Genomic DNA, 25,139 nt, shown 5'->3' on the forward strand with positions numbered 1-25,139 from the left:
TAGCGCTATATGATTTTGTGCAATAATATATAGTTAGTAAATTAGTTTGATAATTATTTATGTATAATTATTTAAAATTTCTGTCATTTTATTTTTTATTTTTTGATTGAATTTATTTTGCTCAATATATATATATGTATCTATATAAAAGACTGGTAGGAATATTAACACAATGAAAATTTATCAAGCAATTCTTAATTTATTGTTAGAACTTAAACTTTTTCTTATAATACACTCGGCGTTGGGATTAAATAAAATAGTATAACTATTATCACCATCTGTAAAAAATGTATGTTCTTTCAAATCCCAACTAACAGGACTATCAGAAAATCCTTGTACGTGTAAACTGCACCATGGTAAATTTTTTTGCGATAATACGTATTCCTTTACGGAATTATAAATTTTTATCGCTCTTCGTCTAGAAAAAAATCCTGTATATTGTAGATATTTTACTTGATCTGCAAGTATATTTGGTTTCGGACATTCATACGTATTTACATACTCTGATATTTCTTCATTTTTTCTAATAAAAAGGACCCAAAAAACAATGTAAAAAAATAAATAATTTACATTGTTACGTATGTAATATTGTAATAAACATTACTTTAAAAACTATACGTACATATCTCCGGAAATACTAAACACACCAAGCCATTCGAAAAAGTCGTCATTAAAATTAAAATTATCTGTAACAATAGGTATATTAACACGATGTTCAGTTCTGTATGAAAGTTTTTGATGACAAAGTGAAACACTATATCCACGTTGGTGAAACCATGCAGCAACTGAGGACGGGCACAGATTTTCATCTTAAAATGAAATAACTTGTATAGCTAATTTATAAATGAATATGTTTTACATATCAAGCTATTATTATCATTAAAAGGCAGATTTAATTTACCTGGTGGTTCCCATATTAATATTACATCAAAAATCAAATCAAGGTGATTCTCCAACGCTGTTTTAACACGTTCATAATTTTTCTTACCAGGCAGGAAATGTTTAGCTGTTAAATCAATTTCCACGACTACGACAATAAACATCGAAAGTAAAAATAAATAAGATAAGAATTGTAACGATTGAAAATTAAAATAATAAATCAAATTAAAATATTATTTTTTATTATATACCATTCCGTGTATTTGTTTTACGATCAAAAAAAGACGCATTTCCTTCTAATCCTAGTTTATAAAAATCTTCACGTATCAATGAAATTATCAAGATCCCACTTGGAGTAATAGCTATGGTATTAGATAAATCGATTTTATTTCCAATTGCTAAAAGCGTTAATTCTCCTGAAAAATGTATATTATATTATTATATTATTATGTTATGCATTAACGCTAGGAGAAAATAATACGTATAATCATTAACGTATTAATATTATACATAAAATAAATACGTATAATATATAAGTATAACTATATATAAGTAAGAACAAGCAGTTACCTTTTTTAACAAATGCATCAATAAATTGTTTGTTCAATAATTCAGAAACACGAAGGTCTTTAATTTTATAATAATCACTATCATCTGAAATGCTATTCGTCACACTATCAGGTATATTACTTGATTGTGGAAGTATTAAAGAAACCTATAAACAAAAATTATCAATCAAATTGATTACTTTTCTTTCATACACATATATTTTGTATACATAACCTACAAACATGTGAATAATTACGATGCCAGTTACTTACTACATGATTGAAATAATGCTTTGTAATTGTACCAGAAACTATTTTCTTATTATCTAATTTTTCAACACTGAAATAATGTTTAGGTGGTTTAAAATTCCATACTTCAGGACTCAACATTCTAACCTAATTCTACGTGTATCTTGATTAACGTTAAAAGCACGTTGTTCTGTTTACCAATCCGTGCGCACGCGTGCACACACACATTAATATTTATATAAAATAGATTTTTATATATATACAATAGTATATCACTGTATATAAACTAGAAAGTCGACTATTTTGTCACAAGCCTCGGTAGCGCAGTAGGCAGCGCGTAAGTCTCATAATCTTAAGGTCGTGAGTTCGATCCTCACCCGAGGCAATATTTTTTTGCTATATTTTTAAAAATTATTTTTTTATCCATCCAATAACATAAATTAGTTTTTATATAATTATTAAGACCATCCATCACCTTTCTGCATCTAACCCGTTCCTACCGAAAAAATTAAACACTCTTTGCTGAGGACAACTATACATCTCCACCACATTTCCGAATATGTATTACTCTTTAGATAATTATAGTGTAAAATCTTAAATACAAGAATTTACAAAAAATTGAATTCATTTTTCTAGGTTCGGTATATTCTGGCTTATAACTACTAAATCACAGTTGAATTTAACTTCATATGCAAATCGCTTACCACTCTTGACTTACGAAATTGTGAAATCGATCTCCTAAAATTCTTTTCATTTTATTATTTTGCATTATTTAATTTTTTGTTGAAACAAAAGAATAACACATATTTAATTGAAAAATTTACTTCTTTTATTAAAATTAATTCTTTTTAATTTATTTTTCATAATCTATACATATATTAAAAAAACATTTATTAAATAAAAAATAAGATTTCTGATAAAAGCAAGTTTAAATAAATGATGTATATATATTTTATTTTATTTATTTATAGTATTTTACATAAAATAATACAATTTTAATTTAGAAGATATTTAATACTAGGAAATCATATCATACATAAACGTATTTATGTAATCAATTGTATATAGGTTCCTTGGCTCAGGTGGTAGAACGTTCATTCGGAAAGCAAGAGATCCAGGGTTCGAATCCCGGCGTGCTGTAATTTCTCAAATACTTTCTCTAGGTTTATCTATTGACTTACTTTAAGTGGAGGGGTATCTTCCTTCTGTTGGCCAGCCCTCTTGCTGCAGCATTATCTAACTGGTTCAATTGTGAAGATTTCCTTACCGTTTAAGGGTTAATGGAATACCTAAAATCAGTATTTGAGGAGTTATGTCACGTAGTTTAATTGGACTTAAAAACCCTTGCCCGATAAACTTATTAGAACGCATAATACCACTCCTCAGGACCTATTCTTTTTGTTACTTTTTTTAGATTTATTTCTATGACATCTTTCGTATATCTCTCATGAAATATTTAAATTTTTCATACTGTGCAAGGCTTATTAACCATTTAACTGCGGCGCATTTAATTGAGAACCATCAATATATACTATTGAGGGTAGAGGTAAGGAGAATCATCTCTTGTGAAAGAAAATTTGAAAAAGTGTCCAGCTTTTGCTGAAAATAATAGTTCGAAAACCTTCCAGAATGGCGCTGATGCAGACAAAGGGTATGGTATGAACGTAGCAATTGTAGACGTTTTCTTTCCTTGTTTATTTCTCAATCCTACTCTAATAATATTTGGCACTTCCTTTAAAATTTACCCTGATGCTAATGTGCCACCCTAATTTGATACATTTCGATGGACACTTTTGATATATACGCTGATATTTTTCTTATAGTGGAGATTGCTCTAGTAGTTCATATTTCTTCCGTACTTTTCGTTATATGAACAGTCTTAAGGCCACAGAATATCGAATAATATTATAGTTATATATATTCCCAACAGAAGGCGCTATCAGTTAAACTCGGTGCGTTATTATTTATTTGCTATTTCTATGATCCAAAGTTCTTTATGGACAACTAACACGTGGTGGTTTAATTGTTTAAATAATATTGATGCTGTTTTATCATGGAAACAAACAATAAAATACAATATTTGATCGTGGACACAAGTGCTTTTATTAAAAATGCACCACTGCAGGTAATACATATATTTTTCATTCAACTAAAATCATATAGCAGATTTTATAAACTTTTGTATACTTACTCTTTAAATATTTATTAAGTTATAAATATAATATTTATAATTATTTATTGTTATCTTAGGATATCGGTGTTAATATTATAACCGAAAAAGATGTAGTTAGTGAGATAACCAATAAACGCCAGTTGCGAAGGCTAGTTGTACTTCCATATGATTTAAGTGTTCAAAGTGCTTTTCCAGAGAACATTAAATTTGGTAAATAGATTAAATTTATTAAATCTCATTATAAATTTATTATTGAAATATTGTCCTCTTAGTAATTAGATTTATTATCCATTAGTTACTGAATTCGCAAAGAAAACAGGTGATTATACTAGTTTATCTGCCACCGATGTTAAAGTAATTGCACTTACGTATCAATTGGAAAAAGAAAAAGTAGGTACAGAACATTTAAAGGAAACTCCGACTATTGTAAAGACTATTAACAGTGCAAAACATAATAAAAACTCTTCAAAACCTATTGTCGGATTCTATATGCCAAAGAAAAAAGTAAGTTTGTATAAAAACGTACATATATATCCATGCATTATATAAAAAATATTTAAAAATTCACTCTCATCAATTTTTCCCAAACGCGCCAAAAGTAATATAACTTTAAAAATTTTTAACATATATGTATAAATTACAGTCCAAAAAAACAAATAAAACTAAAGATAAAAAGAATGTAATAGAAAATGAGGAAGAAGTATGCGTTGATTCTCTTCTTGTAAATGAAGTTGATATTCAAGAAAACGAAGAAGGTCAAGAAGAGAAGGAAAACAAAAGTGATGATGAATGTCTAGAAGATGAAAAAGATCGACTTTCATCAGATGCTACGAAATCTTCTGATGATGAATGTGTATCCGATAATGAAACAGCTACATCTGATGTAGACGATAATGTAGATATTGAAACAAAAGATTTGGCAGAAAAATTTTCAAATCTCAATTGTGAGCCATCACAATTGGAAATCCAGAGTGAAGATGGAAATACGCATAACGTAGATGATATTCTTGCGACTATATCCGATGAGGAAGATAAAGATTCATTAGAAGAATCAGATGAATCTGAAGATGACTGCAATAATGATAATGATTGGATTACACCAAGTAAGTCCTTTTTATTTTCAATAGAAATATCAAAATCATTGATATTATACATATTTACAACATTAATAATTCTAGATAATATTAAAAATGTAAGAAAGCAAATGGACTCCGATATACTTAAAGAAAAATCTGCTACCGTTGCTTGTTTAACAATGGATTTTGCAATGCAAAATGTTTTAATGCAAATTGGATTGAATGTAGCATCATTGGATGGAAAAGTAATCAAACAAATGCGAACATTTATATTTAGATGTTACGCTTGTTTCAAAACTACCAGCATAATGACCAAAGTATTTTGTCCTAATTGTGGTAATAAAACGTTAAAAAAAGTTGCTATTTCGTTAGATGATAATGGCAAACAACAAATTCATATTAATACACGGAGACCACTTACGGCTAAAGGGAAGAAAGTATGTGTTCAAATTATAATAATAACTAAATTCGTGATATAAAGAATAAATAACATTCATTTGTTCTTTTAGTTTTCCTTGCCAAAACCACAAGGTGGAAAACATGCAAATAATCCAATACTTTGCGAGGATCAACCTATGCCTCAACAACGTATTTCTAAATTGGCAAGAACCAAAAATGATCCACTATACGATGACTACATAGCAGGATTTTCTCCATTTGTTACACGAGATGTATATTCTAAATCTGCTATGTTAGGTATTCGATCAAATGGTGGTGTTAAATATTGGATGAAGAAAAATCCAAATGAATCTAGGAAAAAACGAAAATAATCTAAAAACAATAGATTATTATTTGTTATATGATGTATTAAATGTAATGTAATTTATATTAATATTTTCTAAAAATTCAATTTTGTTTTCCTTTACACCCATATGATATAATTGAGTCCTATTAATGTACATATACTATTACGTTATCCAATTTAATTAACCAATTTTTGTGTAAATTAAAAATTTACAGTTTTATTTAATAGTTTTATACAAATATTAAGCACTCTCTCTATATAAATCGTTTATTATGAAAGTGGTATAAATCCATTTAAAAAATAATTTTTATATTAAAATTGTTTATAAAAAGAAAGTTTACCAAATGACATGAAATGTTTACGTCCTTCCCTAAATAATGAAATTATATAGTTACAATTATAAATTTCAAGTAAATTGGTCATGAACTATTAAAGTTTTGCACCGTTGAATACTATTCTCAATGCGAGGTTCGCTTTGTTGAACTGTGACACTGCCATTTTGTAACGATTTGCAATAGAAAAACTTTGTAAATATTGTTGAAAATGTGTATAAAAAAGACTTGTAAATGAATTTTTTTTTTATTCCTATAAAAAGTTCTCAAAAATAAGTTATTTTTCCAAGCGCTAAGGTGGCTTTAATTATAAATAAAACATTAAAATTGTTTTTTTTAAATGTTTTTTCAGTGTTGTTTCAGTGTTGCGCCACTAGAGTGCGAAACCTGTAACACAACATAAACATGAAGTTATCTGAATATACCGGTAGTTGTGAGATGCGTTAGTAAGATCGTAATGATGCTTTGAATTGGTGTTTATGTGGTCTTTTATATACATATAAAATAATTCCATGATTGAATTCATATATATTTATTAATCTTCATAATAATAGTATTTAATTATATAACAAAAAAACACTTAATAAAATGTATTCGATATGTAAAAGCACTCATCCTGCAACAGGAGTAGAACATGCGATCACATGTTATTTTTTTAATCGTTCTGAAAAGTGTCTTGTAGTTGCTGGTTCTAATATTATAAGGATATTTCGTTTAATTCCCGATGTGGATACAACAAAAAGAGAAAAATATATAGGTACAGATATATTTATTTTCTTTTTTCTTTTATTATTATTACATAAAATTACAATTGTATTCAATATTAACATTGTTTTGTTATTGTGTATTTTGTTTTAACAGAATCACGTTCTCCAAAAATGAAGCTAGAATGTTTAGCACAATATACTTTACACGGAAATGTAATGTCAATGCAAGCGGTACATTTAATTGGATCTCAACGGGATTCTCTCTTGTTGAGTTTCCGTGATGCAAAATTGTCTGTTGTTGAATACGATCAAGAAACTCATGATCTTAGAACAGTATCTTTGCATTATTTTGAAGAAGAAGAAATACGGGTAATAAGACAATTCTTATATCATAAGAGGTTTACACGTTAAATGTTAAACCTCTCTTTCGTTGAGTTTTTTGTTTAGGTCATCATAATAATCGTTGGAACACATGTTTGAAAAAAAAGTTTACTGACGATTACCAGTGATTAATGTGGTACTTAACGTGTTAAAAAAGAATTGAAATAAATCATTTTTAATTATTCGATTACATGTAAGAAATGATTAAATATTAGAATTTAAGAATAAAAATTATTTATTAGGATGGTTGGACAAATCATCACCATATACCAATTGTAAGAGTAGACCCTGAAGGTCGCTGTGCAGTGATGTTGATATATGGACGTAAATTAGTAGTACTACCATTCCGTAAGGATCCAAGTCTTGATGATGGAGATTTATTAGATACAGCTAAATTAACTACATCTAATAAAACGCCTATACTGTCGTCGTATATGATTGTATTAAAAAGTCTGGAAGAAAAAATGGACAATATTATAGATTTGCAATTTTTACACGGATACTACGAACCAACTTTGCTGATTCTTTATGAACCAGTAAGAACATTTTCAGGGTAAGTATTTATAAAAAAAATCAATAATATTTTAATTAATGTACATGTATAATATATATTAATTTAAAATAATATTGTAAAATACTTATTTACACAGACGTATTGCGGTAAGACAAGATACTTGTGCAATGGTAGCAATATCATTAAATATTCAACAAAGAGTTCATCCTATTATATGGTCTGTTTCTAATTTACCATTTGATTGTTATCAAGCAGTACCAGTGAAAAAACCTCTTGGTGGAACATTAATAATGGCAGTGAATTCTTTAATTTATTTGAATCAAAGTATTCCACCATATGGAGTATCTCTTAATAGCTTAGCAGATACAAGTACAAATTTTCCTTTAAGTGAGTAGAATTTGTTTTAAAATAGCTCTGTGCAAATGTTAAAAATTATATTTATTTATTATATAATTTAATAATGAATAGTTCAAAAAATTATTATTGAATAATTTTTTATTTTCTTAGAACCACAAGAAGGAGTTAAAATGAGTTTGGAAGGTGCTCAGGTTGCATTTATATCTCCAGATCGTTTGGTTATCTCTTTAAAAAGTGGAGAACTGTATGTACTGTCCTTGTTTGCAGATAGTATGCGTTCAGTACGCGGTTTTCATTTTGATAAAGCAGCTGCCAGTGTTTTAACATCATGCGTAAGTAATATTTGTATCAATTAATTTTTTTATATTTAAATAAAACATACATTTCATTCCATATCGATTATTAGGTATGCATGTGCGAAGATAACTATCTTTTCCTTGGCTCGCGTCTTGGTAATTCATTATTATTAAGGTTCACTGAAAAAGAACAAGAAAACGAACAAAATCAGATTGATAATGATGTCATGGTTGAAGATAATGAAAGCGAAGAAACTCCAGCAAAAAAAATAAAACAAGATTTTCTTGGTGATTGGATGGCATCCGATGTATTAGATATCAAGGATCCAGAAGAATTAGAAGTCTATGGAAGTGAAACGCATACATCTATTCACATAACGTCTTATATCTTTGAGGTATATTTATTATTATTATTACTCTTAACGAAAGAATAATTTATTTGTTTATATTTTGGTTATTATTTTGATTATTTTTGTATGATGTTTCAAGGTATGCGATAGCTTGTTAAATATAGGACCTTGTGGAAATATATCTATGGGAGAGCCAGCATTTTTATCAGATGAATTTTCACATAATCAAGATCCTGATGTTGAATTAGTTACAACATCGGGATATGGGAAAAATGGTGCTCTTTGCGTTCTCCAAAGATCTATTCGACCTCAGGTAGTAACAACATTTGAATTACCTGGATGCGAGGATATGTGGACTGTCATTGGCAATCTAAATAATGATAATCAAACAAAAACCGAATCGGAAGGTTCTCATGCTTTTTTAATATTAAGTCAAGAAGATTCAACTATGGTATATAACTATGATTATAACAATAAATTGTATTTCATATTGAAAATATTATATATATATGATAAATTTCATGTAATAAATTTATAGATTCTACAAACTGGTCAAGAAATAAACGAAGTTGATCAAAGTGGATTCAGCACTCAGGGAAGTACAATTTATGCAGGAAATCTTGGTGCTAACAGATACATAGTTCAAGTTACGCAAATGGGAATTCGTCTTTTACAAGGAATTGAACAGGTATACATAATAATAATTTTTATTCTTGGTGCTATTGCTAAGAAAATGAACTTGATTTACTTTAGTTTGCTCTTCTCTCTCCATTTGCTATTTATATTTCTATTATTTATTCCTCTTCTTAGTTGTTAGATTGCACTTTATATTCTTTGGTTTCTAGTATGGTATTGCATCACTTTTTCTTTTTTTCTTTAAATTTCTCAACGATCTTATCCTCCCAACAAATTTTAAGTATGCATAGTATTTGTATACAATATTTTTTATGTTTATCTGCACTTTATTTTTTTGTTTATTTATAATTACAGATACAACATATGCCCTTGGATCTTGGATGTCCGATAGTTCATGCTAGTTGCGCAGATCCATATGTAACTATACTTTCAGAAGATGGTCAAGTTATGTTACTTACACTTAGAGAAGGAAGAGGTTCGGCAAGATTGCATGCACAAGCTGCTAATTTACTATTCGTAAGTATATATATATATATATAAAAGATCGTAGAGAATAATTATTTTTATTAAATTAACAGCGTCCGCAAATAGAAGCACTCTGCGCATATAGAGATGTAAGTGGAATATTCACAACACAATTATCTGAAAATTCGGATGATGATATACCAGAGGAAGAACATAATGTAGAGGAACCACCTATTGTTAACAATATTGATAATGAAGATGACCTGTTATATGGTGATGCACCAGCTTTTCAGATGCCTGTACCACCTCATACTAAAAATATTGATGGAACGACCAAAAAAGCACTATGGTAAACCTCTTTATTATTATTTACAATAATATTACATTATATTTCTATTGTCAATTGTTTATTCATATCATAATCATACAATTATGTACAGGTGGCAAAAACATTTACAAGAGATTAAGCCTACGTATTGGTTACTAGTATATAGAGATAACGGAACCTTAGAAATTTATTCTTTGCCAGACTTACGTTTATCCTATCTTATTCGTAATTTTGGTTACGGACAATATGTTTTACATGATAGTATGGAATCTACAACATTGCAAACTAATCCTGTCAATGAAATTCCTAATCCAGAAAATCAAGTAATACTTAAATTATATACATTATTCTCAATTGCATTTGATAAACTTATAAATATTAATTTAAAATTTACTTACACAGGTACGTGAAATTTTGATGGTCGCTTTAGGCCACCATGGAAACAGACCAATGCTTTTAGTACGCTTAGATACTGAATTGCAAATTTATCAAGCTTATAAATATCCCAAAGGACACTTAAAATTGCGATTTAGCAAATTACATCATGGTATTATACCAGGTCATTTAAGGTATACATACTTATTTATAAAGAATTTGTTTCATATAATTTTATTATTTATTATATGAAAACCATTCTATTCAAATTTCAAAAGGCCAAAACCTAAAGAAGAAGATATGCCCAATATGAATCAAGCAAAAATTTCTATGATGCGATACTTTAGCAATATTGCTGGATATAACGGAGTATTCATTTGCGGTGATTATGCACATTGGATATTTCTTACTGGACGTGGTGAATTACGAACACATCCAATGAGCATAGATGGTCCTGTTACTTCTTTTGCACCATTTAATAACATCAACTGCCTTCAAGGTTTTTTATATTTCAATAGAAAGGTAAATTGTCCGAAAATGCAATACATTGGACGATTGATTAACAAACACAATTCATTCAAAGACGATGTTTGCAGTCCAAACTTTCGTTAATAGATCGTCCATACTGTGTTTACACCTTTTTTTTTAATTAAGAAATTATATATATATATTTATAATTTTTTATTAGGAAGAATTAAGGATATGCGTTCTACCGACACATTTATCATACGATGCACCATGGCCTGTTAGAAAAGTACCTTTGCGATGTACTCCACACTTTGTGACTTATCATCTCGAGAGTAAAACTTATTGTGTTATAACGAGTACAGCAGAACCACTTAAAAGTTATTACAGATTTAATGGCGAAGATAAGGTATTATTAATTATTAAACAAAATTCTTTTATATATGATACAATAGAATGTTATCACAACTATCTGTTTATAGGAATTCACAGAGGAAGAAAGACCTGATAGATTTCTTTACCCGTCACAAGAATTATTTAGTATTGTTTTATTTTCCCCAGTTTCTTGGGAAACTATACCAAATACTAAAATTGAATTGGATCAATGGGAACACGTAACATGTTTAAAAAATGTGTCTTTAGCGTACGAGGGAACAAGATCTGGATTAAAGGGTTACATCGTATTAGGAACAAACTATAATTATGGTGAAGATATTACGAGTAGAGGACGTGTAAGTGAAAATAAAATGAGTAATATTGTTATATGTCTCTCAATATCTATACAATATGTTTCTATATTTTTGTTTTATAGATTCTTATATTTGACATTATAGAAGTAGTACCAGAACCCGGACAACCATTAACAAAAAATAGGTTTAAACAGATTTATGCAAAGGAACAGAAAGGTCCTATAACTGCTATTACTCAAGTATCAGGATTTCTAGTTTCGGCAGTGGGGCAAAAGGTTTTGTTATTATAAAATTAATTATGTAAATAATTATTATGTTAATAATAATTTTTAATTTCGAAAAGTATATATATATATATATATGATATTTAAATATAAAATGATATAAATTTTTCAGATCTACATTTGGCAATTAAAAGATAACGATCTTGTAGGCGTAGCTTTTATAGATACTCAAATTTATATACATCAAATGTTGAGTATTAAAAGTTTAATTTTAGTCGCTGATGTGTACAAATCAATTAGTTTATTAAGATTTCAAGAAGAATATAGAACACTTTCCCTTGTTAGTAGAGTAAGTATATATTATAAAGTATAATTTGACATTGATATTATAAATATAATATTCCTTACGTGAGATATATCAAATAATTTTTTATTTCAGGATTTTCGTCCAGCAGAAGTCTATACGATAGAATATTTAATTGATAATAACAATTTAGGTTTTATAGTAGCTGATGGAGAAAGTAATTTAGCTCTGTTTATGTATCAACCAGAGTCAAGGGAAAGTCTTGGTGGACAAAAATTGATTAGAAAAGCTGACTTCCATTTAGGACAAAAAGTAAATACATTCTTTCGAATTAAATGTAGAGTTACTGATCCTGCGAATGAAAAGAAATATTTTTCTGGAGCAGATAAAAGGCACGTTACCATGTACGGTAAGTTGATTTTTATTTTATTTTTTTTGTTATTCTCCTTTTTAAATATACGAATAAAGAAATATAATAAAAAATAAATTTTAGCATCCCTGGATGGTAGTCTTGGTTATATTCTTCCAGTTCCAGAAAAAACATATCGTAGATTACTTATGCTTCAAAATGTGTTGGTCACACACATATGTCATATCGCGGGTCTAAATCCTAAAGCATATCGGTAAGTCATTAAATATAACGACTACAATGAATTAAATTCAAAGTAACATTGATTATATTTACATTACATATTTAATTATAATTTTTGTCAAAAATTTCAGAACATATAAAAGTTATATAAGAACGCAAGGTAATCCAGCCAGAGGTATCATTGACGGAGATTTGGTTTGGAGTTATCTCAATTTACCTAACAATGAAAAAATGGATGTAGCCAAAAAAATTGGAACGCGAGTTCAAGAAATAATAGAAGATATTACAGAAATTGATCGCCAAACAGCACATTTTTAAAAAATAACAACCATTTTATATATTTTTTTAATAAATTCAGTACAACGTTGCTTCGAACTAATTTTCATATTAGTTTTTAAATAAATGCAAGTCAGGAGAAAAGTGAAAAATGAATTACAGATCCCGAATACATTTAATACATTTGATAATAATCATTTTTATCGCACATGCATATGTATATGTAATACATATAATTATTAATTAGTAAAATAATGTTTATTTATGTGGCAATTGTTTTATGTGATACATTTTTTTTTCTTCTAATAGATAAAAATGTTTTTTCTTAGTATAAAATAAATTTACATTTTTATACTAGAATGATCTTTAATATCTCATATAAAACATATTCCATGTAAATTTATCTCAATTAACAATATGTTTGATACGGAAGATACTTTTGAATTAGTGGATCGATTATCTATACAAAAAAACATTAGTGAAAAAAGAATAAGCAAACGTGAAAGTTTAAAATGTATGTAAATTTTCATAAATATTATGTATATAAATGTAAAATATATATATAAAGTTATTTTTATATCAATAAAAAAAGCATGTATATATAATATTTAATGAGTCAGATGTGGATATTGATCAAACAATGATACGTTAAGCGTCTGTAGAGGTAAAAGTAAAGAATTTATATAATATTGTAGTCTTCAATCGAAATAGTAAGTATTTTTTTTGTAATTCCATATTTTAATTGAATCCTGTTCAATCATAAGAATTCATTGATAAAAGAAATTAGAAAATTTTTGTTGTTAACGTGAAAATGATTAGCATTTTATACATTTAGTGCCTGACGAACCAACATTATTAGAAAAAAGGCTGTGCGAAGCATTTGATGTATTTGATAATGCAAGAAATAATGAAGTGGATGTTAGAGATTTGGGTACCATAATAAGAGCATTAGGTAACTAATATGATATTTGTATATATTAAAAGAAAAAAAATATTAATAATCTTATTTGTTCCTAGGATGTGTTATTACAGAAGCAGAACTACAAGAAATACAAGTCCAAATAGAAGATGTTGAAAATAATTGTGTGCCATTGAAAAAATTTGTTGAATATATGCACAAAGCGATTAGCGAGCGCAAGTAAGTAATTATGTAATTATATACTTAATAATTTTGTATATAGATATTTTTTTTAGATTTAAACCTGCAGAACCTGAAGATCTATTAAAAGCATTTCAGTTACTAGATCCTGATAATCGTGGTTATATCATGAAAGATGATTTAGAAAAAACTCTGATGGAAATCGGAGAGCCTTTTAATAAAGATGAAATAGCTGATATGATGTCAGTTGCTTGTGATTCAGCAACAAAAAGAATTTATTATGAACACTATATCAATTTACTGATTGTATGTATGATTATGTTAATTTTATTAATTTTATTAATTTAATATTTTCATTACAAATTGCAATCGAATAACTGTCATATTTATATTACTGAGAGATACATGATTTTTTTTGCATGAAATATTTAAAGGTATATCTTTGCAATAAATTCGTATATTAAGAATTTAATCGTCTATTAGGTAAAAATTCCTAAAAATGAAAATTTATATTCTATTGTCGATGAAATTGACGAATTAGAATCTATGCCTAAAAAACGTCGATTAGAGAGTCTTCTTATGGAAGCTGAAGCAAGAGAAGCTAATAAAAAATAAAAGTCAATTTTATGTTCGAAATCTTGTAAAAATCTCATAATAATTGGATTTTAATACTAATTAAATTGCTATTTCAATAATAAATATGAAAATACAATCTCTGAGTATTAATAAAAATAGAATATAATTGTCTATAATATAAAATATTTCATATCAATATAAAGGTATATGAAAATATAAACATATCTAATATACTTACAAATATTTAATAACAATTAACTTTTTGCATTCATAGATACTAATAAGGCAGAAAGTTTGTGGACTTAAAATTATATAATAAAAAAGTTTTATATGTACAAAATATTATAGTTTTGAAAATGTTGGTGGATCACCACGTACCATCTGTGCAGTTGTTGCATTTATGAAATCTTCGCTTTGCAACATTGATTTATTATGCATAGCCTGTTTGAACAAATATCAAGTTAATCAGAATAAAATTACAATGAATTGACCTACTTAATTAAAAATTTAATACAATTAATCGATTTACTTTCAGGTGGAATAAAAAACTTACAATATGTTCGAGACCTTCTTGAACAGAATGATCTCTCGAATATACCAAACTTAATTTGGAACCTTGTATCGCAACAGGACTTTTACTTGCTATTTCTTCAGCAAGTTCTATCGATTTATCTAACAAACTATATTCAAATAAATCGGATTATTATTGCTGTATAAGTTCCAAATATATTTTTAATAATTACCTTTTTTGACTATCATACACACGATTGACAAAACCACATTGCAATGCCTCTGTTGCTGGAAATTTTCTTGCTGTGTAAACAAGTTCTCTGACTAAACTGTCAGAACCTATTATTTTTGGAAATCTTTGCAAAGTACCTACATCGGCTGCCATTCCAATATTAACTTCTTTTATTTGAAACCATGCATCTGAAGAACAATAACGTATATCAGCAGCGCTAATCATATCTACTCCTGAACCTATGCAAGCATTATGCACAGCTGCGATCACTGGCTTTACGCACTAAGAAAAATAATAAACATAATTAATTGAATAATTGTAATAAATATTCTAGTCAATATAAAATACCTTTTCAATAGAAGTAATAGCATCTTGATATTTGGTTATCATAGATTCTAAAAGTTTGCATTTTCTAGCAATATCTTCTTGTTCCGCTACTTTTTGGTAAAATTCTAGATTACCTTGTAAATCTAAGCCTATATCAAATATAATATTTACGTCATATATATTTACATTAAGAAATGTTTATTTATGTAATTAAAAAAACAAAGAGAGATAAAATACCAGCGCAAAACATTAGTCCAATGGCTGATAAAATAATAACTCTACACTCTGGCTCCATCGATAAGTCATTGAAGCATTCCTTAATTTCTCTGCATATGAAGAGAGAAATAAATAAATAAATATAATATTTAAAAAATATAATAGATAATATATCCAAAGTGTGTCTTTTAATTAATTGTATAAGCAAACACACAGGGTTGATTCTACATGAAACACTAAATCAAAAATGTACAATAAAATTTGTTTATATAAGTCTTTGTTTTTGAGAAAAATAAGTTTTAAGATACTCCTCTTTTATATACGTATAAATAATTACGTACTCCCACATTTTTTGATTCATGGCATTTCGCTTCTCAGGTCTATTTAATTGTACCATGCAAACAAATGGTTTTGGTATTGATACAGACAAAGTTTCATATTTAGGAGACTTCATTGTATTATTTTTCAAAACAGCACTAGTTCTGAACTCTAAAAACAAATAATAATATACATATTATATACATATATACACAAATTATTGATCCAATATTGCAGATATTTACTATAATAAATATTGTGTTTACATATTTGTAAAAATAAGTCAACTAAACTATTGTATAATCAAAAGCTTAAATTTCTTACGTTTGTTTGCAATATTAAAAAGAGATTTTCTCAATATGGAATTAAACATCATAATTAAATATTGTAAAGAAACTTAATAAAAAATATATATATATGTAATAAAAATACTAGTACTTTGTACTGTGGTATGAAGGTCAACGTTCATTGGTTAGTATAATACACAAATGTCAAAGTAATTAGAATATACTATAAATGACTTTTTAATTATTTTTTACATAAAAAATATTATACTCTCTATTATTTAATTAAATAATATCAATAAATACATATATCTCTATTATTTTAAAAATAATCATGATTTACCATATTCTTAAAAAGTTATACAATTTTGTATAGGTTCATTCTAGTTATATTCTTACAACTAGAATACATGAGATGAATTTTATAACTTTAAGAAACTATTTAAAATAAAAAATGTATATTTTACATATCTTTGTTCTATAAATAAGAGTTTTTTATTTATAACAATTAGTGTTAATTTACGATAAAATAAATCTAAATAGAATTGTAATACATAATGAAATAAAAAATATATATTTCATTAATCACAAATATTGATTTTTATAAATTAAAAATGTATTATATTCTTTTAAACAATTTAAATATTATTACTTATAAGTAATAAATAAATATAAAATACTAATAGATGTAATATTATTTCGATTTTTAAAATTGCGTCATTCTATTTTTATAGAACAGAGGATGTGAAACTTAACCTTTGTCATAAATTTGAATTGCATTGGTGGTCATTGAGTAGTGTGGCGAAAAGCAGTGAGAAATGACAATATAGAAAGTTACAATTTATGTATGCATTTAAGTAAACAAAATTATTTTTCTGTAAAAATTATTTTTAAAGAGAGTGAAAAAGAAAGAGAAAAATAATTGAAATAATGTCCTTTCAAAATATTCACATGAGAGATTGAAATCGCTTCTTTTTAACATCTTTACTTCCCTAAATTTTTCCATAGATAAATATATTTATATATGGACATATGATAGATAAAGTTAGATTAAACGAGAAAAGATTATTTATATAAATAATTACTTGTTTATAGTAATCTATGTATATTTGTACACATATATAATGCAAGTGATTTAATTAGCATAAATAATACATCACATATGTATATTAAAAATATTTTTTATTTTTTTTAACATTGGCTATTTATTACTTTAATTATTTTTTATTTCTTTTGCAGATGTTAACTGTGATAAAATTCATCTAATAAAAAATTTGTGGATAAGTAAATATGATATCCTCGTGGTGCTATTTTGTTGTATCCGTTGCCTTATTAATTGGATTTCTTCGAAAATGTCGTGAATGTACTTGGGGAAGATGTAAGAATACGAATAGTTTACAAGGTAGAGTTTTTATTGTAACAGGAGCTAATTCTGGTATTGGTAAGGAGACTGTCAAAGAATTAGCTAAAAGAAAAGCTACAGTTGTTATGGCTTGTCGAAACATGCAAAATGCCAAAAATGTTATTTCTGAGATACGTCATCAAACTCCTAATGGTGAATTGGTAAGCTGTTTATTCAGAGTTTATAAAGAAATTTGTATTCTATCTATCAATATAAGAAGTTTTGGTTTAATGTTTTGTAGAAGCTTGAGATTATCTATTAATCGTATTAATAAATTTATAGATTCCAATGGAATTAGATCTTGCATCACTTTCATCAATCAGAGAATTTGCAGCTCGAGTTTTAAAAATTTTTCCTGAAATTCATGTATTAATTAATAACGCTGGAGTATACAGACCTCTTAGGGATCACGCGTTTACTGAAGATGGATTTGAAATTCACTTTGGTGTTAATTATCTTGGACATTTTTTATTAACCAACTTACTTATAGAACGTCTTAAAGAAAGTGCACCTAGCAGGTTAGTTAGGAATCATTTGACACAAATTAATATGAATCTCTAAATAGTACATATTTTGCTTAATTACAGAGTAGTAATTATAACTTCTAAACTTCTGGAATCAGGTGTTATTGATTTTTCTAATTTAAATGGTGAAAAGCGTATAACGACTAAGAGACGTATGAATCCAGGTTATTGTAACTCTAAATTAGCGAATGTGTATTTCGGCATAGAACTTGCTAAGAGAATGAAAGATTACAACGTTAACGTTTATATGGTTTGTCCTGGATTTGCTTACACAGGATTATTCAGAAATGTTAAACGAAGTCGATTTCATTATATTTTGTTCTTGCCAATCGCTTTATTATTCCTAAGAACTGCAAATCAGGTAATATAATACTTTTAATAAGTGCAATTATCTCTATACAATATATACTTTTCTTAATTATAAATTTATTAATTAGATAAATTATTTTCTATAGGGAGCGCAGACTGGGTTACATTGTGCCATTGAACCTTCCTTAGCCAATGAAAGTGGACATATTTATCGAAACTGCGAACTTTATAAATCTGATAAGGAATTCGATCCCGAAGTAGCGCTTCAATTATGGGAAGTAAGCGAAAAATTGACTGCTGCCAAAGAGACTGCTAAATAAGTCATTTTGTCTGATTCGCATCATTTTACTGTAAATGATTTGGCCCATTCAAAGTTTATTTTTGTATATAAATAAGTACTGTAATAGAGAGGTGGTATATATTTTTATTACCACTATTCTTTTTAATGAAAGAAAAGAAACCCATGTTTATTTATAATTTTATGAATTTTTACATTATTACCGATTCAGTGAGTTAATAAATAAATTAAATATGCGCAATAATAATTCCAACAGAATATTATGATATTCTGTATAGCGTAGATAATATATAATATATATATGGATATATAATTCCAACTAAACTTAAATAGTTTAAAGAACAAATAGAATGTTACGAATAAAAGTCTTCAAGAATATTTACGAAATTTTTTCACTGGCATAAGTAGCACGCATAGAGAAAGAATAACAAGAAATAATCTTTTTCCGACTATAGTATACAATAACTGTAATTAAATAATATTGTGAAATTATTAAAATGCAAAACGTATTTTTGGAAATACAAGTAGATTCAAATATAAAGTATAATACTGTTATATTTTAAGATATTTCAGCAAAACATAAAAATTGTAGTGTAAATAATAAGTCATAGATATATTGTGTGCAATCTTGCTTTAATTTTATATTTTTCTTTTTATATATTGCGTAGCATTCGTGATAAGTATAACGAAAAGAAAAGAATAATAGTAAAATAACTTCATAGATATAACATTTGCGACGTTTGATTGTCGTTCGAAATTAACAAAAAATAAAGACAAAACTATGATGTATTTATTATCTTAATTAAGAAAGATTAAATATAACGAAAAATCTTTTTAACCATCTTAATAAATTCAAATATACATGTAATATTTATCTAATAAATTATAATCACACTCGGTAAATGCGTTTGAACTTTGGTTGGTCCTCTTATATAGATTTATATCCAATCTTTAAATAATCTTAAACATTAAAATGAATCTAGATTTTTATATATTATTTTTAACATTGTAAGCACAAACTCGACCCAGCCAAAAGCTAAAAGTGAAATAATATTTTTCAATTTTGTTTGGAAATATACACGATGTCATATATGCTTAATAAAATATAGTAATTTAAAAAATAATAGATAAAATATAAATCACAAATACTATGTATATATTATACAATTAAGCAAGCTATAGAACATTATTAAAGATAGAAAAAAATTATATCGAGATATTATAAATAGAATCACATAATCTTTACTTTTACTTTTTCTTTCGTCTACGATTCTCAATGCAATTATGCAACTTCTATGAAAAATTACTACGATTATATTTATCGTTTTATGATATAAATTTGTATTCGAATGTGTATTTACGATGCGATTACACTTTTAAGAAAATAATATTTATAAAACAATGTAACCCTTCCTTCCTTCCCTATCATTTACTATTTTTCTTTTTGCAACAATAATAAAGATAAATTCGACCGAAGTTACATACTTCGATCCTAACACATATTCTTCTTCTATATGTACTGAGAATAACTCTTTCAAATTTTTTTTTTTACAAGATTTACTCGCATATACAATAACTTTATACTTTAATTAATAAATATTACAGCCGTGGTTTCATAACTTTGAAGCTAGTTTTCTTATTAGCTAAGGCTTCAGTACGTGCATAGACATTTTCTGAACTGCGTCTAATAATATCTATATAATCGCTTGATGCTTGAAATTCGCACTGATTAATTTTTTCTTCGACCATACAGTTATAGTCGGTGACGGTATTGTCGCTTTTTTGTGTCGACATTATTGAATCTTTATTTAACTGAAAATTATAAACGTAACATATACAGCGATTGTATATATTAGAGACAAGATTAAAGATAAACGAACATTATTGATAATTACCATCGCGTTATGTTTAATAAAGATATCCTCTTCATTTTCTTCAGACCAGTGTTCACTTCGTTGTCCTACTTCTTCATTCGGCCTAAAATGAATAAAAAAATAATGTTCCTTCGCGATATTGTAGCAATAACAAAATTAATCGTTTAAAAAATATTCATTCATCGAATTTACTCACCTTAATTGAGAAGAAAATTGTTTATCTAATACTTTTTTGTTAGATATATGACACTTTTCCGTATAACTACAAATAGAATTTGTTGTTTCGTTCTTTTCAGTTTCATCATAAGTACATCTTATTATATCGTCTAGAGACAAGCAAGATTTAGCATTACGTTCTTTAGACGAATTAATCGTAAAGGGTCCTGTTTGTTCTAAAACGTCAAAATTGTAATCATTTTTGACGTTATAATGCATACAATAATTTTGTGAAGTATTATTATCTAAATGTGACGTATTGGTATGTTCTCCATTTTTCATTGTATCTTCCACGTTATCTTTAATGTTTTTTACATTGTCATGATTCATTGAAGAAATATTTTGTTCGGTCTCTTCTCTTTTGATCGCAGTTTTTTCATTCGGGCTTTCGTCTCCATCATTTTGGCTACCACTTAAGGCCATTTCACAACTACTTATGGAATTAGAACTTCTATCTCTAATACTGACAGAACCTTCTAAACTATCAGTAACATTTGCTGATTTAGACACAGATGTAGGTATTGTTATTTCAATATTATTGTCAATCGTAACGCAATCATTATTTTGAAGAAAATCATCACTTACATTTGTAGTGATAGTATTATTCAGTACAGTACAATTTAATGTTTCGTTACTGCTAGTGCTAGATCTGTTTCTAGCTAACATTAATGTTCTGTCGTCTATGGCACTTTCTTCCGATTTGCAAATTCGTTTAGATTGACTACCTAAAACAAGAGGCTGTACAGGTTTGTCTAGACCTTGATCTAAAGAAGATCCCAGGGAAGATTTAATTGATTTTAATTGGCCCATCGATCGTGACGATCTGTGGCATTTTTCAAAAATAATTTTCTGTATTGGCGGTGTAAGAGGAACATTCTGTTTACCATTACCTACTTCTGTATCTAACGATGAAGTAGAAAATGTTCTTTTCGAATTATCTAAACTGTAAGGGAATTAATTACTTTCTCTTTAAAACACATTAATAGATTTGCCATAATATATGAACTACTACAAACATACTTACTGTGATTGGTTTGGCTTCATTTTTAACAAGGTCGATAAATTTGATAACGTGGCTCTTAAATCGGTAGTAGGAAGACCACAATACCAACGTAATTGAGCTATGTTTTTATTTAATAGATAAACAGCGTAGTGAAATTGCAATCTATCTTTACCTTTGGCAAATAATGGAAATCTATAAAAATATTTTTTACAGGACATTTTATTCTCATGAAGAATATATTATAGAGAAAAATATTGAAAATACTTACTGCCTATCATTATCAGGAAGGTTTTCTATAATGTGATCTATAATTTTACTACGAGAGCCATAATGTATGATAGGATATCTAGTAGGTATATTGAGAAAATTTGCAATCATTTGTGTCGTATGTGTTACAAAGCCCAATGCCACGGCTACTTGAGTATCATTTGCCAATTCCAAATCTTCGCTATCTGGTAAATGTATGTCATGTATTGTGAATTTTCCATTGCTATCCTAAATAATAACATTTGAAATAAATTAAGCTATTACCAGTATGAAATATATTAATTTAAAGACTATATACTGATCGTATAAATTGTTATACCTGTTTAATGGGATAAATTAAACTTAGTTCTGAAATTAATTGACGTCGACGATGAGCCAATTGACTGCTCATTTGAATGTAAGTTTCTCTGGTATCAATATGACTTTGACGCCATTCATGCAATCTTTCAATATCTTTGTTAAGTTCTCTATATCTTTCCATCAAATCGGAACCTGTATACAATTAAATTAATTACAAAATTACATTTGTATGTATTAAGTTGATAAGATTAAAATTCAAAACGTACCATGATCTTGATTTTCTTCTGTAATAGTAGCATGTAGTTGGTTTAGTACTCTTAATTCTCCCATTTTCCTTGCCCTTTCCTGTTCTAATAGCTTTGTTCGAAATTTGGCCATTTCTAATTCCTTACGTATTTTAAGTATTTCAGCTTTTTTTTCTCTATTAACTGTACGAGGTTGAAATAATCTATTCAAAGAAGATTGAGGATATTTTGGTGTTTGAAAATTATCACCGGAGGCAATTCGCATTCTTAAAACTTCCACTGAATTGGTCTGTTGTTTAAGCGCTTGCATCTTGCTTCTCAAACTAGTCAATTTATTTACAGTATAACTGTCTTTTATTTCATTTGCATTAATGCTTATACGGAGATATCTTTTCAACTCTGGTGTTGTTATGAAACAATATGCAGGTGTAAAAAAGCCGCCATTGAAGTAAAAAATTATAGAATTTTCTTTAAGAATTTTTTCCAAGTTGCTGGGTAATTTAGGACCGATATATGCAAGGCCGGTAAAAGAAATACCCCATGTAAATACAGTTATATCTGATGTATTACTACCCACAGCCGTTCTTTTCCATAGCCTTAGGATTATTTCTATTTGTAAAAAAGAAAACAAATGTATATAATATTTATCACTTATTCTATCTCATGGAATAAATTGAAATAAACTAATGAATAATTTAAAAGTACCATTGTGATAAAAATAATAATTAATGATATTGTAGGACTTGAAAGTTTTCTTTTAATGAATAGTGTAACAATACAGTGAGTCTTAAAAAACTGTTCGTTTTTTGAGTAAAAGACGACTCAATCCTTGTCATACCCAGTCAAAGAATGTTAAATTAAGTATCAGTGCCCTTTGTTTAAGTTTTTTAAAAATGTTTTAAAGCAATTCATGTATTACGATGTATCTAAGTGATATATATCATTTATCTATTTCGTATCGATTTTTTATTTTAAATAAATATAATAATCCTACAATATCATTTAAAGTAGAAAACTGCGTTTAAGGTACTAACAGATTATTAAGCTCACCACTGGCAGATGAGTAACCTGTGGCATGTAAAGTAGGTACTTCCAGGCTAGACCATCTAGGATTGGCATTATCTATTAATTCGCTTGTATATATCGGCGATGACATAGTTGTTCTATGTAAAGTATAATAAAACCAACTGATCTCGCAATTTACATTTGTCCTCAATTTATATCCAATTATTTGGATCAAGCTCCTAAGTCTCAACTAAAACAAATATTCCATGCAAGAAAATATATTATTTACATAAGAAATTAATTATGAGAGCGCACCAAATATTATTATTTAAAATATATTTATAAATATATACATATACATAGCATAAGTATAGACATTAAATTAATCTACTAATACAAATAATAAAAACTGTATATATATATATATAATGTATCGTAAAAATAACAAAATAACATAGACAATAAATAGAATAAATTACCTGCTGCGTAGCAAGGGGTAGCCAAGTTTTATAACGTGGTGCGATACGGGGTTGAAGAGTCAAATCTAAATCTCTAACGAGGTTTCGCGTCTCGGAAACCTCCATTATTTGCTTTCATAGTAAAATACACATAATATCATTAAAAATACATGAAACATTTCTTAAACATGATGTTATTAATGGGTAATCGACAGGATAGTAACTTTAATAGATAGCCAGGTTATTCGTATCGGTTAACGCACTCCTATATGTAATACTGTATATAACGACTGTATCATCTTTATTATTTTGTCTTTTGATCTACCATCAAATAATAATGTGATTCTCTTTTGTCATATATAAATATGTAACATTCAATATATACGATATATAAATATCATATATATATATGTATATATATACGATAGTAAGGATAACTTTATTCCTATGTGTAATCAAATAACGTCATTCGACACTTCTGACAGTTCTTCACATTGATACCTATCATTCTTAAAATTTTATACCTTCTCTTACCACCAAGAGTTTCCAAAAAACACTAGATAATTTCTAGTTATTTTTGTTACCAGCATTGACTTCGTCTCGACTGGGTATTTTTATCTATTGGACAGTTAATCAAATGTACCAACTGGTATTGACCAATCATTTTTGAGTATATCATCGAAATATTAAATTTTAAAAACATTCTACATCATTC

At 27.4% G+C, this 25,139-nt stretch overlaps 7 protein-coding genes, 1 long non-coding RNA gene and 1 other non-coding gene across 18 annotated transcripts; 5 read left to right on the top strand and 4 right to left on the bottom strand.

Moving 5' to 3' along the window:
- Positions 1-116: 116 nt before the first annotated feature.
- LOC122516720 (ribonuclease P protein subunit p40-like) lies at positions 117-1,887 on the bottom strand. The gene is made up of 6 exons (XM_043634774.1): positions 1,701-1,887; positions 1,450-1,594; positions 1,131-1,295; positions 902-1,027; positions 623-809; positions 117-523 (listed from the first exon to the last, which is right to left on the bottom strand). Exons 1-6 carry the CDS (start codon positions 1,815-1,817, stop codon positions 184-186), a joined length of 1,080 nt encoding a protein of 359 aa, XP_043490709.1. The 5' UTR covers positions 1,818-1,887; the 3' UTR covers positions 117-183.
- Positions 1,888-1,988: 101 nt separating this feature from the next.
- Positions 1,989-2,061, top strand: Trnam-cau. Its single transcript has one exon. It is a non-coding gene; the product is annotated as a tRNA-Met (tRNA).
- A 557-nt stretch (positions 2,062-2,618) lies between these two features.
- On the bottom strand, positions 2,619-3,212 carry LOC122516174. Its single transcript, XR_006303505.1, has 2 exons — positions 3,053-3,212; positions 2,619-2,965 (listed from the first exon to the last, which is right to left on the bottom strand). It is a non-coding gene; the product is annotated as an uncharacterized LOC122516174 (long non-coding RNA).
- A 29-nt stretch (positions 3,213-3,241) lies between these two features.
- LOC122516164 (RNA-binding protein NOB1) lies at positions 3,242-5,890 on the top strand. 2 transcript variants are annotated; one of them, XM_043633759.1, is made up of 7 exons: positions 3,242-3,327; positions 3,607-3,801; positions 3,927-4,059; positions 4,145-4,353; positions 4,493-4,952; positions 5,028-5,362; positions 5,435-5,890. In XM_043633759.1, exons 2-7 carry the CDS (start codon positions 3,730-3,732, stop codon positions 5,693-5,695), a joined length of 1,470 nt encoding a protein of 489 aa, XP_043489694.1. In that variant the 5' UTR covers positions 3,242-3,327; positions 3,607-3,729; the 3' UTR covers positions 5,696-5,890. The 2 variants fall into 2 exon arrangements, with proteins under 2 accessions (XP_043489694.1, XP_043489702.1); XM_043633767.1 differs by having other exon boundaries at positions 3,667-3,801.
- A 436-nt stretch (positions 5,891-6,326) lies between these two features.
- LOC122516178 (cleavage and polyadenylation specificity factor subunit 1) lies at positions 6,327-13,105 on the top strand. Of its 3 annotated transcripts, XM_043633787.1 has the most exons (20): positions 6,332-6,759; positions 6,864-7,078; positions 7,333-7,643; positions 7,741-7,991; positions 8,112-8,293; positions 8,368-8,652; positions 8,747-9,058; positions 9,146-9,295; positions 9,598-9,759; positions 9,822-10,057; positions 10,149-10,359; positions 10,439-10,605; positions 10,690-10,933; positions 11,100-11,285; positions 11,359-11,607; positions 11,688-11,840; positions 11,962-12,138; positions 12,229-12,502; positions 12,587-12,716; positions 12,817-13,105. In XM_043633787.1, exons 1-20 carry the CDS (start codon positions 6,591-6,593, stop codon positions 13,001-13,003), a joined length of 4,251 nt encoding a protein of 1,416 aa, XP_043489722.1. In that variant the 5' UTR covers positions 6,332-6,590; the 3' UTR covers positions 13,004-13,105. The 3 variants fall into 3 exon arrangements, with proteins under 3 accessions (XP_043489730.1, XP_043489739.1, XP_043489722.1); XM_043633795.1 differs by lacking the exons at positions 12,229-12,502; positions 12,587-12,716; positions 12,817-13,105 and having other exon boundaries at positions 6,327-6,759; positions 11,688-11,865; positions 11,962-12,041; XM_043633804.1 differs by lacking the exons at positions 11,962-12,138; positions 12,229-12,502; positions 12,587-12,716; positions 12,817-13,105 and having other exon boundaries at positions 6,328-6,759; positions 11,710-11,795.
- A 152-nt stretch (positions 13,106-13,257) lies between these two features.
- On the top strand, positions 13,258-15,350 carry LOC122516478 (dynein regulatory complex protein 8-like). Of its 2 annotated transcripts, none has more exons than XM_043634319.1 (5): positions 13,258-13,475; positions 13,797-13,913; positions 13,979-14,099; positions 14,156-14,366; positions 14,544-14,790. In XM_043634319.1, exons 1-5 carry the CDS (start codon positions 13,379-13,381, stop codon positions 14,673-14,675), a joined length of 678 nt encoding a protein of 225 aa, XP_043490254.1. In that variant the 5' UTR covers positions 13,258-13,378; the 3' UTR covers positions 14,676-14,790. The 2 variants fall into 2 exon arrangements, with proteins under 2 accessions (XP_043490254.1, XP_043490246.1); XM_043634311.1 differs by lacking the exons at positions 13,258-13,475; positions 14,544-14,790 and adding exons at positions 13,530-13,671; positions 15,172-15,350.
- On the bottom strand, positions 14,930-16,674 carry LOC122516470 (delta(3,5)-Delta(2,4)-dienoyl-CoA isomerase, mitochondrial). Its single transcript, XM_043634299.1, has 7 exons — positions 16,564-16,674; positions 16,263-16,410; positions 15,943-16,031; positions 15,727-15,854; positions 15,380-15,660; positions 15,190-15,316; positions 14,930-15,077 (listed from the first exon to the last, which is right to left on the bottom strand). The coding sequence occupies exons 1-7, from the start codon at positions 16,613-16,615 to the stop codon at positions 14,979-14,981; spliced, it is 924 nt and encodes a 307-aa protein (XP_043490234.1). The 5' UTR covers positions 16,616-16,674; the 3' UTR covers positions 14,930-14,978.
- On the top strand, positions 16,635-19,166 carry LOC122516452 (retinol dehydrogenase 11-like). 4 transcript variants are annotated; one of them, XM_043634270.1, is made up of 6 exons: positions 16,912-16,979; positions 17,258-17,368; positions 17,763-18,086; positions 18,208-18,443; positions 18,513-18,810; positions 18,905-19,166. In XM_043634270.1, exons 3-6 carry the CDS (start codon positions 17,814-17,816, stop codon positions 19,076-19,078), a joined length of 981 nt encoding a protein of 326 aa, XP_043490205.1. In that variant the 5' UTR covers positions 16,912-16,979; positions 17,258-17,368; positions 17,763-17,813; the 3' UTR covers positions 19,079-19,166. The 4 variants fall into 4 exon arrangements, with proteins under 4 accessions (XP_043490221.1, XP_043490205.1, XP_043490214.1 ...); XM_043634279.1 differs by lacking the exon at positions 16,912-16,979 and adding an exon at positions 17,120-17,139; XM_043634286.1 differs by lacking the exons at positions 16,912-16,979; positions 17,258-17,368 and adding an exon at positions 16,635-16,710.
- A 1,331-nt stretch (positions 19,167-20,497) lies between these two features.
- LOC122523281 (UV radiation resistance-associated protein) lies at positions 20,498-24,997 on the bottom strand. 3 transcript variants are annotated; one of them, XM_043644982.1, is made up of 9 exons: positions 24,446-24,987; positions 24,012-24,216; positions 22,983-23,570; positions 22,736-22,908; positions 22,418-22,644; positions 22,171-22,341; positions 21,127-22,089; positions 20,952-21,033; positions 20,498-20,868 (listed from the first exon to the last, which is right to left on the bottom strand). In XM_043644982.1, the coding sequence occupies exons 1-9, from the start codon at positions 24,548-24,550 to the stop codon at positions 20,656-20,658; spliced, it is 2,727 nt and encodes a 908-aa protein (XP_043500917.1). In that variant the 5' UTR covers positions 24,551-24,987; the 3' UTR covers positions 20,498-20,655. The 3 variants fall into 3 exon arrangements, 1 of the variants encoding a protein (XP_043500917.1); XR_006305287.1 differs by having other exon boundaries at positions 20,842-20,868; positions 20,952-21,059; positions 24,446-24,997; XR_006305291.1 differs by having other exon boundaries at positions 20,842-20,868; positions 20,952-21,022; positions 24,446-24,995.
- Between the last annotated feature and the right edge of the window lie 142 nt (positions 24,998-25,139).

The sequence above is a fragment of the Polistes fuscatus genome, unplaced genomic scaffold (assembly GCF_010416935.1).
Source record: "Polistes fuscatus isolate 324 unplaced genomic scaffold, CU_Pfus_HIC Scaffold1, whole genome shotgun sequence".
In the NCBI taxonomy this organism is placed as follows: Eukaryota; Metazoa; Arthropoda; class Insecta; order Hymenoptera; family Vespidae; genus Polistes; species Polistes fuscatus.

What these genes read in the sequence shown, in the direction of transcription:
- LOC122516478 (XM_043634319.1), top strand. Translation starts at nt 13,379, where the DNA reads ATGTTTGATACGGAAGATACTTTTGAATTAGTGGATCGATTATCTATA. An exon ending in AAAGCGATTAGCGAGCGCAA is followed by an intron (nt 14,100 to 14,155) that starts GTAAGTAATTAT and finishes TATTTTTTTTAG; the next exon opens with ATTTAAACCTGCAGAACCTG. An exon ending in ACTATATCAATTTACTGATT is followed by an intron (nt 14,367 to 14,543) that starts GTATGTATGATT and finishes ATCGTCTATTAG; the next exon opens with GTAAAAATTCCTAAAAATGA.
- LOC122516178 (XM_043633787.1), top strand. Translation starts at nt 6,591, where the DNA reads ATGTATTCGATATGTAAAAGCACTCATCCTGCAACAGGAGTAGAACAT. An exon ending in TTGAAGAAGAAGAAATACGG is followed by an intron (nt 7,079 to 7,332) that starts GTAATAAGACAA and finishes ATTATTTATTAG; the next exon opens with GATGGTTGGACAAATCATCA. An exon ending in ATATTACGAGTAGAGGACGT is followed by an intron (nt 11,608 to 11,687) that starts GTAAGTGAAAAT and finishes TTTGTTTTATAG; the next exon opens with ATTCTTATATTTGACATTAT.
- LOC122516720 (XM_043634774.1), bottom strand. Translation starts at nt 1,817, where the DNA reads ATGTTGAGTCCTGAAGTATGGAATTTTAAACCACCTAAACATTATTTC. An exon ending in AGCATTATTTCAATCATGTA is followed by an intron (nt 1,595 to 1,700) that starts GTAAGTAACTGG and finishes TTTTGTTTATAG; the next exon opens with GTTTCTTTAATACTTCCACA. An exon ending in TAAAACAAATACACGGAATG is followed by an intron (nt 1,028 to 1,130) that starts GTATATAATAAA and finishes TTATTGTCGTAG; the next exon opens with TCGTGGAAATTGATTTAACA.
- LOC122516164 (XM_043633759.1), top strand. Translation starts at nt 3,730, where the DNA reads ATGGAAACAAACAATAAAATACAATATTTGATCGTGGACACAAGTGCT. An exon ending in TCTATATGCCAAAGAAAAAA is followed by an intron (nt 4,354 to 4,492) that starts GTAAGTTTGTAT and finishes TATAAATTACAG; the next exon opens with TCCAAAAAAACAAATAAAAC. An exon ending in TTACGGCTAAAGGGAAGAAA is followed by an intron (nt 5,363 to 5,434) that starts GTATGTGTTCAA and finishes TTGTTCTTTTAG; the next exon opens with TTTTCCTTGCCAAAACCACA.
- LOC122516452 (XM_043634286.1), top strand. Translation starts at nt 17,814, where the DNA reads ATGATATCCTCGTGGTGCTATTTTGTTGTATCCGTTGCCTTATTAATT. An exon ending in AAACTCCTAATGGTGAATTG is followed by an intron (nt 18,087 to 18,207) that starts GTAAGCTGTTTA and finishes ATAAATTTATAG; the next exon opens with ATTCCAATGGAATTAGATCT. An exon ending in TCCTAAGAACTGCAAATCAG is followed by an intron (nt 18,811 to 18,904) that starts GTAATATAATAC and finishes TATTTTCTATAG; the next exon opens with GGAGCGCAGACTGGGTTACA.
- LOC122516470 (XM_043634299.1), bottom strand. Translation starts at nt 16,615, where the DNA reads ATGATGTTTAATTCCATATTGAGAAAATCTCTTTTTAATATTGCAAAC. An exon ending in ATGAATCAAAAAATGTGGGA is followed by an intron (nt 16,032 to 16,262) that starts GTACGTAATTAT and finishes CTTCATATGCAG; the next exon opens with AGAAATTAAGGAATGCTTCA. An exon ending in AAGAAGGTCTCGAACATATT is followed by an intron (nt 15,078 to 15,189) that starts GTAAGTTTTTTA and finishes TTGTTCAAACAG; the next exon opens with GCTATGCATAATAAATCAAT.
- LOC122523281 (XM_043644982.1), bottom strand. Translation starts at nt 24,550, where the DNA reads ATGGAGGTTTCCGAGACGCGAAACCTCGTTAGAGATTTAGATTTGACT. An exon ending in AGGTTACTCATCTGCCAGTG is followed by an intron (nt 23,571 to 24,011) that starts GTGAGCTTAATA and finishes TTTTACAAATAG; the next exon opens with AAATAATCCTAAGGCTATGG. An exon ending in TTATTAAACATAACGCGATG is followed by an intron (nt 20,869 to 20,951) that starts GTAATTATCAAT and finishes TATAATTTTCAG; the next exon opens with TTAAATAAAGATTCAATAAT.